The sequence below is a fragment of the Antechinus flavipes genome, chromosome 1 (assembly GCF_016432865.1).
Source record: "Antechinus flavipes isolate AdamAnt ecotype Samford, QLD, Australia chromosome 1, AdamAnt_v2, whole genome shotgun sequence".
Taxonomy (NCBI): domain Eukaryota; kingdom Metazoa; phylum Chordata; class Mammalia; order Dasyuromorphia; family Dasyuridae; genus Antechinus; species Antechinus flavipes.
In genome coordinates, this window is record NC_067398.1 from 77,408,858 (window position 1) to 77,422,160 (window position 13,303).

The window sequence follows — 13,303 nt, forward strand, 5'->3', positions numbered from 1 at the left end:
AAGCCCAATAGAAACACTGCTGGATCAAAGGGTATGCACAATTTGATAATTTTTTGGGCATAATTCCAGATTGCTCTCCAGAATGGTTGGATTCGTTCACAACTCCACCAACAATGCATTAGTGTCCCAGTTTTCCCGCATCCCCTCCAACATTCATCATTATTTTTTCCTGTCATCTTAGCCAATCTGACAGGTGTGTAGTGGTATCTCAGAGTTGTCTTAATTTGCATTTCTCTGATCAATAATGATTTGGAACACTCTTTCATATGAGTGGTAATAGTTTCAATTTCATCATCTGAAAATTGTCTGTTCATATCTTTTGACCATTTATCAATTGGAGAATGGCTTGATTTCTTATAAATTTGAGTCAGTTCTCTATATATTTTGGAAATGAGGCCTTTATCAGAACCTTTAACTGTGAAGATGTTTTCCCAGTTTGTTGCTTCCCTTCTGATCTTGTTTGCATTAGTTTTGTTTGTACAAAGGCTTTTTAATTTGATGTAATCAAAATTTTCTATTTTGTGATCAGTAATGGTCTCTAGTTCATCTTTGGTCACAAATTTCTTTCTCCTTCACAAGTCTGAGAGATAAACTATTCTATGTTCCTCTAATTTATTTATAATCTCGTTCTTTATGCCTAGGTCATGGACCCATTTTGATCTTATCTTGGTATATGGTGTTAAGTGTGGGTCCATGCCTAATTTCTGCCATACTAATTTCCAATTATCCCAGCAGTTTTTATCAAATAATGAATTCTTTTTCCCAGAAGTTAGGGGCTTTGCGTTTGTCAAACACTAGATTGCTATAGTTGACTATTCTGTCTTGTGAACCTAACCTTTTCCACTAATCCACTAATCTATTTCTTAGCCAATACCAAATGGTTTTGGTGACTGCTGCTTTATAATATAATTTTAGATCAGGTACAGCTAGGCCACCTTCACCAAATGAGGGATTAAGGAGATCCTAAAAGAGAAATTTCTCTTTTTAGTTACATGAAACTGAAAAGCTTTCACGAACAAAATCAATGAAGCTAGGATAAGAAAAGAAAACTGTAGGTTGAGAGAATATATTTTCTTCAAATATCTCTCAGAGGGCTCTGATATCCAAATTACAGATGACAAAAAAAATGAATCAAATTATTCTCAAAGAAAGAATCTTAAAGGGTGAATTAATGATATGAAAGGTTACCCCAAATCACTAAAAAAAATAATAATAAAGCAAAACAACTCTAAGTTTTCAAATTTCATTCAGGAAATTGAAAACAATTATTTAAGTCAAATATCCATTTGGAACTTGTGGAATATGCTCACCTCAGCATATACTTTATATTTGTTTACTTATTTGTGTAGCAGTTTATTTATTGAACTGTCTATTCCTTCCTTTATTTACTCATCCATTAGTTCCTTTGGTTGTTCATTTGTTAATTTATTTATTTTGCTAAGTTACTTTTCAATTTTCCCCAAATCAGTACCAAACAATTGATCAAATTCTTTTACAGACTATAAGTATCAGGCTAAAATTACAGATGGTACTTTGCAAACCCTTAGAAAATCATTTCTTTTCATTTCATGCTTCCTCTAAAGTACCACAGGAGCACTAACTTAGGGAGAGGCAGGACTACTCAGTTGGAATCAGTGTTTACATAGCCAAAACATATCTCTGCATGTGCACACGCATGTCTATATACTCATATATTCACATACATACACACATGTACGCATCACATGCATAGTTTACAACTGCACCCATATGAACACTGTATACATATAACCTATGAACACAAGCACCCACATGTACATATGTCCTCTCATCCATACTTGAAGGAACTGAAAGGTGCTTATAAAATGACTTTAGAATTATGTTACATATAGCTTTAGGGGTGGGGGAAAGAACTTTAGTTGTGCATGTATTGTTCAGGAAATTTTCTCCCTTTTCTATAAACTCACAAACCATTCTTCAAGTAGGCAATTATAGTCAAACCATGCCATTCATTTAACTAGTTATTTGGGATACTTATTTTTCAGTAAGTAGTACAGGATAATTTAAAATGATCACAATAGCTCATTTTACTTTGTTAACCTTGTTTTTCCTAAACTAGGTCTCATCATTATTGTAATATATTTGTGAATCATTCCCTCTGCCATTCTTGAAGACTGATATTATTATATTCCTCTTCCTTAGGAATTCTATGGAGCTGAACTTGAGAGCTCTCTCTATTAGCTCTTAGTTTACTTCATGTAGCTGAACCACACCAAAGAATTTCCAGTGGAAATTTCATAAGTGTAACACTTCAAGGTTAGAATAAATAGGAGATGTGTTTAGTTCAACAACAAAATAAAGGGAAGAAAAATGGAACCAGAGACTTGTGGCCTAGTCTTACACACTCAGCCAAGATCCTTTCAATGAAACATACATCAACTGACCATTCAACCTTAGATTGAAAACCTCTAGTAATGGGGAAACCTACTGCCTACCTAACCAGTCCATTGTACTTTTAGATATCATTAGCAAGTTTTCTTGTCATTAAGACTGAATTTCTCTCATTGTGACTTCTACCCTCTCCTTTCAATTCTACTCTCTAGACCCAAAAAGAATAAAAAGCAAACTTTTACAGGCTTTAGGAGTAGAAGTTATTTGATGCCTTTAAATTGTCAGTACTGAGCCTGAAAGGAAGGGATTTACTTTTTGAAACAGCACATTTATAAATTATAATTTTTTCATATTTGTCTTTTCTTTTGGTGTAATGCATCTCATCACAATCGTGGGCTACAATTTGTTTAGCCTTCCTTCAAATGATACTTTGTTTACACTTCGGTTTATTGCAAACAGTGTTGTCATATTTTGTTATATATGGGAACTTTCTATCTTCATCCAGTAGAGAGAGGGAAAGCAGGGTGGTTAGAATGATTTAATGTTATAATTAATGCTCTATTTTAATATTAATTTTAAATAATATTTAATGTTATTATGCACTAATTTGGATTAAAAATACTAATTATCTGATGTGTTGATGGATAAGTAGTATCTAAAGACCATTCAAGACTACTAAATTGGTACTGAAAGATTGAGGAAGAGAAGAAAGAAAAAGAGAAGGAGGAGAAAAAGAAAAGAGGAGTAGCATCTTTTACAGAAGAAAATAGAAATAATACACATCTGAAAATGTTTATTTAAATATACTCTGATATTTCAAGGAAACAAAATAGAGTGTGTGTATATCCTAATAGATCTTTGATCTCTTTGATATGGACATACTCTCCAAAGTAGATCACCTTTCACTTACGCCTGCCAATTCTGTGTGACCCTTCTCTGTTTTTCCTATATTTACTACAGGCACATTCAATGAGCTAGTCAATCCTTCCTTGATTTCTCTACATCTTTTACCAATTCTTTTTTATCTACATCATATATTTCTCTGACATTATCTGCCAAATTACCTCATAAAATCCTCACTTGAAATATAATCAGTTCATTTCAATTTTGGAATTTTGTCCAGATCTGTTAGTAAATCTGCATATGAAATTCCCAGTAAGGAAACTCCCTCCACCAATGTAAATCGGGAGCTTTTCTGCAACTTGTACAGTTAGTTGTCTAGCTCCATCTAAAGGTTAAATGACTTACCTATGATCACCCAGCCAGGGACAGAACTTAAACCCAGAACTTCGGGAACCCAAGGCTAGCCCTCTGTCTATTATACCACATTAGAGCATGTTACTACTCCAATACATTAATAAAACTACATATGCTGACAATATTTATGTGTGAAAATTTTATTCAAAATTGTGTTTATATACTACAAAACAATATATCCAGTGCATATACATTTAAAATATGACAAAGCTTTGTCAAACTTTACTCATTTAACCTAAGTTCTTCAAATTATCTTTACACATGTCAATTGCATGCTGATTTTCTCATTGATTATTTTAAGCCCATTTGATTTATATTAATCTAATCGATTTTTTCTAGGCTCTTTAAAAAAAAGGAAGCATGCTACATATTTTTAAGAACAAAAATACAACTATTTACAATATAAAATTTTGAAGTAGTTCGTGATATATAAATTAATAGTACTCAAGTTACTGTGTAGAAAAAAAAATAAATTTAATGTGAAATAAATAATCCAACAGCTTTACATATTCTGTGGAGTATAAAAGTAGTTGCTACATATAAAATATATATTCTTTGTGTATATGCGTATATGTGTATAGGTTTGAGCATAAATAGAGTGTATCATGCTAAAAATTCTCATTTGAATTAATACAAAGATTTAGCTTTCAATTATGCAAATTAAAATAGCGATGACAGCCAGGGTCTCCTCTTAGTTCTGGTGAACCAGGAATCTTTTTTCCGCTCCAGGGATAGACACACCAGCAGAGGACGGGATCTCCTTCTAAAGAAGTCTCACACTAGAACAAAATTCAAAAAACAATATATTCAGTGATGGCAATGAGGAAAACCTCTAAGATAGGAACCCTAAGATTTTCTGCTATGTTTTTATGTGACTATAAATGTCTATAAAAGATGACAGCTTTATCACTACAGATTCAACTCATAGACATAACAGAATTTCCTCTCTCAAAAACCAATTTGGAATTAACAAAATATGGTCATCGTAATTATGACTCTAATATGTTTTAATGATCTGATCAAGAACAACCACTGGAATACACTGGCCAAACACAACACAATCTCCAAATGCCTTGTCTGCACACAAGCTTTTGTACTAAGTACAAAAGAAAATGTTTGCTTAGTTTAAATAATGTATTAATCTATTTCTTTGCTTCAATTAAATAAAATCTATTCTGAATTCCAGCTTCACACTAAAATTTTATCTATTTCCTAGATAGCAGTGGCTCCTCTTGGCTTGGAAGTGGAGACTGAGGTAAGGGCCCAGGAAGATTAATACCACCGGTGTTCTTGCTTACTTTCTATATTCTCATAATAAAAGTCATCTCTGTATAGTTCTACATGTGGTAACAATATGTGATAACACCATAAAGAATTGGAATGACATATTTTCAAATCCCCTGAAGGTAAAGAAAAAATTGCATTTAGTCTACATTCTGATATGTAATCGAATGATTTTGTATACCTTAGTTTCCAGATAAATTGGATTATTTGCCATTTTCCAAACATGTTCCCTATGTTCTCCAGAGTTTGCACACACTTTACACACTCTATCCTTTACTCCAAATGCCCTTGCCTACTCATCTCTGCTTATCCAACCCTTACTCATCCTTTAGATCCACCTGAAATGTTTCCTCCTCCCCTAATCATCCCTTATTTAAAATCCGACAAAAGCTTGACCTTCCCTTTCTATAGTATTAGCTTATTTGTTTGCTTCCTGCTTTGCATTCTGGTTATCTGTGTGCTTTGTTGTCTCCTGCTTTCTTGAATGTCCATGAAGGCAGGCTTCATGATTTAGTTTTCTGCATCCTCTGAAGTACGTAATGTAAGTCTTGCACATAATAAGAACTTGATAAATAGTGGTTAAATTTTATACCATTGTAGTTATTGGCAGAAAGGACATTGTCAGCAGTAGAGATCAGGAGACCTAGGAAGATGGGATAGCTTCTGAGATGGTCATGGGACCAGCTATGTTACATGCATTGCTCAAACTTTTGACCAGGTTTCATTGTGTCTCAAAGCAAAAAATGCCAAGACTTTCAAGTGTCTCAGTGGGGTGACTGGTTGTCATTCCCCTGGGGCAGATATATTCTATTCTGTAGATGAGGAAACTCAATTAAAGAGACTATATAACTGTTTTGTTGTCTAGCAGTTTGTCATTTGGCAAAGTGCAAAAATAAAACCCAGATTTCATAAATCCAATTAAGTGCATAGCAGACTTTAAGTAATTTATTACTTGCTGGATGAAGTGGCGTCTGGATTTTTTTTACCCCAGTAAAATCCCCCAGAATGTGTATGTTTGCATAAGAAACAAAATAAATACTGAATGTTTATTTCCATAAATGTTAAGAGTCACTTTTCTCTCTGGAAAGGCATTTATTTCTGTTTTATCTTAGTTTTTGTATCTCCAAATAAAATTCTATTCAACAATAGAAATTATTTTTGTTTATTATTATTATTACACCATACACAGGCAAAATAGTAGAATCAATAAGGTGCTGTATTTGGAGCCAGGGTGATTTGGGTTCGAATTCTGGGTCTGACATTAGCTATGAAACACTAGGCAAGTTATTTAGCTTTATGCACCTCTGACAACTCCCTTTGAACTTTCTGTTATAGACATAGAGATCTAGATCTGAAAGGCATCATAGAGGCCATCTAATCCAAAATATTCATTTTGCATTTCAGGAAATTAAGACCCACAGAAATTAGATGGCATGATTATTATTACCAAGATGGATTAAAGTTTGCCTTTATGAAAGGTGTTCCCTACACAGATACAATTCCAATTCCATCTCTCATTCATATTAGACTATATTTCAGAATGGGTAGTTGATCTACCATATCCATTTTATGTTCAGAGGTACACTTTTTGAAAGCATGCATTTTTGATTCCTTAAAATATATTTTAGTTATCAGGCACTATTTTAAAATAAAAGTCAAGATATCACAGTGGGGAATGAGAGAAGCTTATCATGCCTTTTAAGGAATGATACTTTCAAGTTTTTGCTAAAAGTTGAATATCACATACCTGTTTGCTGTGATAAAATCCATTCTTGTTGCAGTTAGGAAGATAAAACTTGTAAATTTCTTCTCCTCCCTTCTGCTGGGCTTTGGCTAATCTGTCCAGCACTTTGTAGAGTTCTCTTTGACATGGTTCCTGAAAGAATAATGTCAAAGGAGGGTAAGCGACAAGGTAAAAATGGCTTTAAGATCATTGATGTAATACAAGAATCTACTCAGAATGGCATCACAGATGGCAACCTTCCTTGCCAAAAACAAAGATCTCTATCCCCGCTCTCTGATGGACTTTGTCTTTTCTGACTTGAGACAAGTTTTATTTTAAACTGAGATCATAACCTAAGTGGGCTTGACTATTACACATCAGTCTTTGACCTAGAAAGGAAAAATTATCTCTCATAATAGTGCCTTTTATAGACATTGAAAAAAGATAACAGTTCAATTCAACCATGACTTCGAATAGCTAGCAAAAATCTTAGAAATCATATTGTTTTGCAGAAAAAGAAACTGAGGCTTCTCTAAATATTCAGTCAAATGGAGACAGAAGCATACTTGAAAAACACATGAATCATATAAACCAAAACAGAATAAAACGATGAAATTATCCAGGCATTGTTCATATAACGGTTGCGTTTTACATGTCAATATCCAGTCAAAACACAAAGCTGAACTCCTTTCCAGTGGACAAAATTTTTTTAAAATGCCAATTCCTATTATTTGGCGCCCTCATGTGGCGATTTTAAATGTATGGTTTTGTTTTTGTTTTTGTTTCTGTTTAAATAGTAAATGCCTTCTATTTGCTAAGTAAATTCTGCAGGTGCTTTCCTTAAATATTCATACATGATTCTATATTAACAAGCATGGTTTCCATTTTTAAAAAGTAGTTCTCATAATACCTTGCAATAGAACCCGGGTAGAAAGATACACACAGACACACACATATACACTTATTCTCTCTTTCTCTTTAATCTTGATCATAGGCAAATCGCTTACATTTCTCCAGGATCCTGGCAGTTTTCTAAGATTTTAAATTCTAGATTTTAGGTTATAGGATACTTTTAAAAACATAAAACCTATGGTTTTCAAGGTTTCAAATTTGAATTAGTGGGAGAAGTATACATATGAGGAGTTTCCTGTACCAATAAACAACCAGTTTTGATACAAATAATAATAATATCTTGCTCCTAAAACAAACAATTTCCAAATATAACCATGTATAAAGTTCTCAGAGAGTCTACAGTAATATTCCTCTTGACTTTTTTCTTTTACTTTTTGACTTCTGTACAGTAACAAAAAAAAAAAAAGGAGAAAATCTAATGTCTTCATTGCTTAATTAGGAAAAATCTAAAACTTTAGTATATAAATGATAAACATCAAAAATATCAAATTTATAAATCACTCAATGCTTCACTGTTTACTCATCTATAGAGAAATTAGACTAGATTGTCTCTAAGATACCTTCCAGTTGGGTAAATTCACCTAGGCCTTCAAGTACATTCAATTGTGGAAAAGGAAGCTGAGGTTTTTTTTTTTTTGTTTTGTTTTTTTTGGGGGGAGGTGTGTGTGGGGAGTTGTTTGTTTTTGTTTTTTTAAAGAAAAGAGATCTAGGTCTGAAGGAAAAACAAATTTTAAGAGTCTTGTGTTTCAAGGAAGTGCTTCCAGTGATCTATTACCTTCCATTTCTTTATGTCAGAGATTTTCTTGGATTTGATATTTTCATAAGTGCTGATGGCATTCCAAAGAATGGGTCTTTCTTCAGTCGGGGGAAAGATCAAGTGAAAATTATCCAAAAGTTGCTCCTGTGTCATTTCTGCACTGTCTGGTGGTGTGTTTTCAGGAACTGAAGGGTCCTTAGCATCTATAAAATTAAATGCAAATGGTTAATTGGATCTTTGATTCATCTTTTCATATACTTTTTAAAAGATCACCATGGTCATTGATGATGAGGTTTTTAGTGTTGTTTAAATTTTTTCCCAAAAGTAGACTATAGAAAAGGTTTAACTACATTGCATATTCTCATATTCATTTTTAATTTTTAATTTATTTAATTTTTAATTTATGGAATAAAAAAAGCACTCACATTTTATTATGGATTTATCTATACAAACTTTTTAAAAGAGGGTTAACTGAACTTCCTGCTCAACATCTGGTGCCTTTAGAAGGAAATGATTTCAGTTTCTAATAAATAACTAATAAGATGTAGAAAACAAAAACAATAGCCCTTTGTGAAAACACTTTAAAAAAATCCTGTTCCTCCTCCCTCTCTTCTATCTCAGGTGATAGTTCCTTGGGAAATAAACCAGGATTGAGCTGCTACAAGAGAGAATCATAACAAGTCATTTTTTATGTACAATAATTGCTGAGGTGACTAGCACGATAGTAGAGTAAGTCTTGTGAGAGTCTTTTTGAAAAGAGACTCATAAATTAGGTATGATTTCCCAGATCCCTTACAATACTGTGTTTCTATGATCCTAAGTCTATTTGGGGGTGAATTTATGAGCTAATTTACCCCCCCCTTTCCCAACCAGGTCAGGAAGAAGTGAACTAAGATCTATTGTTGTGGAAAAGAGGGGGTTGAGCCCAAAGCAATGGGAAAATCCACCTCACACATACTTCTATACACACATACTTTCCACTTATATGATTATGGTTAATAAACAATGGTTTTGTCAGTCTCGGTTTCCTTATCTATAAAATGAAGGGAGTTGAGCTTGGGTCTTTAGAAAGGCCTTTCCTTTTTTTCTTTCCAAAAGTTATCTTCTACTTTTTAATAACCTAGACAATTTTAGCCAATTGTTACAACAACACTATGAACTCTGATGCTCTGCCCAACCCTCACACCTCATTTGAAATATCTAGATAATTGCTTCATCTCTCTTTTTGATTTAGTGTGAAGGCTGCCAGTGCTGTGGGAGAGCTAGCAAGAACTTAAGAAAATTGCCTAATCAAAGCCCACCCTAGATGAGAAAATGGAAGTCCAATGTGGTTATGCAAAAGCTACTCCCAGAAGAGCTGCAACTAGAACCTAAATTCATTTTCTTTTTGCTGGGTGTTCTCCTCACACTCCATTACTTAGTGTTTTGCTCAAAATCAGTGATTTTCTCCAGAAATTTCTGAGAGCCAAAGAAGAGAAAAGAGCCAAATAGGTCAGGCACAAGCTAAATCATTAGATGTCTTAGAGATAGAATTCAGTGGTTTATTTCAACACAATTAATATAATGGCACCTTAGGTTAAATAGACCATCTCCAAGTATTCTTAGATGAACACCCTGTCTATCCTCCCCTCTCCGCTTAAAAAAAATAAATAAAACCAAGCATTGGAGAAAATACTGACTTTGGAATCAGTGTCCTGGGTTCAAATCTTGTCTGTGATGCTCACTATGCATGTAAACTCAAAGAAATGAATTTGATGGATCCCCTCTAGCTTTCCGTTGATGATGCTGTGATTCTCTATATTTTACCAATTTAGGTATGCCCTAGAATAAAATCTAAGTAGTGACTTGTTCTCTCAATAAAAGAGTAGAGTGACTTTTAGAGACTAGCCGTAAGTCCTGGCTCAGATTCTTTATTGAGTTTAATTATGGGATTTCTCCAAGAATTACACAGGATGTGAATCAAGCCCAGATGGGGAGATATGAAGTGAAGGGGCAAGGAGGAGGCATTTCCTTTGCTCTCCACTACAAATAAATCACTGCTTAAGTAAGTAAAGAATCCAATTGTCAAGATCTCAGGAAAAAAGGTGCAACATAAACACCCCGGACCTCTTTTATATGGCACATGAATGGAAGTGCGATATAAGCCTAAACTCTCACATTATGTACTATAAACATCTGCTGAGCACATAGTGTAACCACTGCCCACATATACAAAGCAAATTCCAGCTGCATTTGATGTGGGTTTTGCAGGATATATTCACATCCTAGGTATTTACAAAATCGAAGGCATCCTCCCATGCTCTTGATAAAGTCCCTGTTCATTTTCCCCATTTTCCAGCCTATAGACTGTTCCCACCGTTCTTGACCTTTCCAATCGTCCGAGCTGCTTTAGATATCTTACATGGAGGTGTCAAGGCCTGTGGCCCGTGGAGATGTTGCAAATGTAGGGATGCAGGGATTATAGAAAAGCAGTTTGCGGGGAATCAGGGAACATTTGACCTTAGAAACAAGAAGAGGTTCAGGGTATTGGAAATGCAGGGAAAGTGAGGATGCTAGACGTGGGGTTAAAGAGAATGAGTTGAAGAAAAGTTGGGATTTAAAGTGCAAGATATGTGAGATAGCCATTGGGAATTTCCTCCAAAGAGGAGGGGATGAAGAGGTGGTTACCTGCAGACTCGGAGCTGGGGGCTGGTTCCACATCAGCAGTCCGTATGCAGGCACCTTGCCCCCGGGTGAGCGCATGCAGAGGCCGAGGTTCCCCTGGCCGAGCCCGGCAGCTCAGCCCTTGGCCGCAACGTGCCGTGTACACGCCGCACGCATCGCCCAACTGCAAGGCGCACGTCTGGCAGCAGCCACAGCCGGGCTGGCGAGCGAGCTCAGGGCAGTTGGAAGGCACGGCCGGGCAGAGGGCCAGCTTCTCGGGAGTGCAGGGGGCACAGTGCAGGGGCTTCGGGGACACCACAGCCGCGGACAACACGTGCAGCTGGAAGGCGAGCAGGACCACTGGGAGCAGCGGGCGGCGGCGAGGGCAACACCTCGGGGCCAAGGCTTCAGTCATTACCGAGGGAGATGCGAGAAGAGGCTCTACTAGAAGATATCAGGGGATCTCAGAAGTTTATGCCCGGATCCCTGGCCGCGGGCCTTATAAAGAGCTGGAGCCATCGATCTTGCCATTCCGGTTAATCATTAGCCGCGTCGGAGGATGGGCAGATACCCTGCCATAGGCTGTGCCCCGGGGCCCTCCCCGAGTCTGTTTTCTCTCTCTTTTCATCTATCGTCATTCAAAAGACATTTGTTTTTCTCACTCCCCCGCCGGTACTCTGCACAAACGAAAAGGCAGTTTTAAAAACTGGGGTAAAGTTTGGGTTGATAATGAAAGGCAGGAAGGCAGAGTTGTGCAGTGGTGAGAACATCACGTATGTTACCAAAAAGGAGACGCGCGTTTTGAAGCTAAGCCCTGCTACTTACTAGTGCTCGGGTACTGCTTCCTGGGACTCAGTTTCTTTGATCGTAAATGAGGGACAAGGATGGGGTTGGAAAAGACAAGCAGCTCAGCTGAGTAGAAATTCGAGAGCCAGCCGCGAATAAGTAAAATGGGAGTTTAAATTTTACCCAGGCAAGCATTAATGTTCCTGAGCAAGTCACTAAGTTCCCAGCCTCAATTTCCTTATTTTGCAAAATGAGGATAATAATTGCTCTACCCCACACCACTGAGTAGTTGTGAAGACGAAGGTGGAGATAATATGTGTAAAGAGCTTTTCAGTTCTTAAAGAGCTGTATATTATTATCTCAGGTTTCATCTTGGGGTTGGGAACCAAATTTCAGTTTTGCCCCTGACACACCTTGATTCTGTGAAGCTGTTTTGTCCAGTCGTGTCCAACTTTTAATAGACCCCAGATGGGTTTTCTTGGTTTTCTTCTTCAGCTTATTTTACATATGAGGACGCTAAGGCAAACAGAATTAAGTGACTAGCCCAGGGTCACACAGCTAGTAAGTTTCTAAGGTCAAATTTGAACTCAAGACTCATCTTCCTGACTCCAGACCTGCACCACTTAGTTGCCACTTATGATGTTAGGCCAGTCACAATACTATAGGAATTCTAAGGATATAAGTTGCAAGGAAGGTGCTTATCTGCATTGGTGGAGGGAGTTTCCTCACCTGGGAGAAGCCTATGATAATAGTCACAACTCCAGTCACAATCCTCTAAAATGGGGACTAAGTGACCTCGGAAGCTGCCTTCTGGCTCTCAAGTTTTGATCTTACTCTGCTTATATGCTCTGTGAAAAATATCACTTACTTCATTAAAGCTGATAAGGTTCCTTCCAGCCCTCAGTTTGTGATCTTAAATCCATGGTCATGTAGCTAATGTTAGAGGACAATGGCCAACTAAGGAAACATGGGCCTGAGATTAACGAGAAGGGTTGGATCGTGTTAAGAGTGAAGAAAAATAAGTTTGGCTGTTAGGGTTGCTTGCTGCTAACACATTTCTATTAGAAAGCACATGTTTGAAGATATTTGTTTTTATTTTTAAATCAAAATGGATTATTTCTTAGTAATTTGGGCCAGGTGGTGTAATGAATGAACAGAGCAGCATCAAGAAGACTGGAATTCCAGTCCCACCCCTTTTTATACTGTCCCGGTGACCCTTTAACAAATCCCTTCTTCCCCTGTCCTCTAACCAATTCTCTAAAATCCTAAATTGCTGATCTGCAATGATAGTTTCTTTATGGGATATTCGGATGAAATTAAGAGGAGAATGAAAGAATTTGCTAAGGCGACACACAATGTATAATAGGTTAGTTCTTGGGGCAGCTAGATGGCGCACTGGATAGAACACCAACCGTGGAGTAAGAAAGACTTATTTTTCTGAATTCAAACCTGGCCTAGGACACTTAATAGCTGTGTGACCCTGAGCAAGTAAATTGCCTGTTTCCTTATGTGTAAAATTAGCTGGAGAAGAAAATGGCAAACCACCCTAACATCTTTGCCAATAAAAAAAA

General features: G+C 36.5%; 1 protein-coding gene across 1 annotated transcript; it reads right to left on the bottom strand.

Moving 5' to 3' along the window:
* Positions 1-3,751: 3,751 nt before the first annotated feature.
* IGFBP1 (insulin like growth factor binding protein 1) lies at positions 3,752-11,475 on the bottom strand. Its single transcript, XM_051984525.1, has 4 exons — positions 10,971-11,475; positions 8,322-8,506; positions 6,659-6,787; positions 3,752-4,406 (listed from the first exon to the last, which is right to left on the bottom strand). The coding sequence occupies exons 1-4, from the start codon at positions 11,359-11,361 to the stop codon at positions 4,275-4,277; spliced, it is 837 nt and encodes a 278-aa protein (XP_051840485.1). The 5' UTR covers positions 11,362-11,475; the 3' UTR covers positions 3,752-4,274.
* Positions 11,476-13,303: the final 1,828 nt, after the last annotated feature.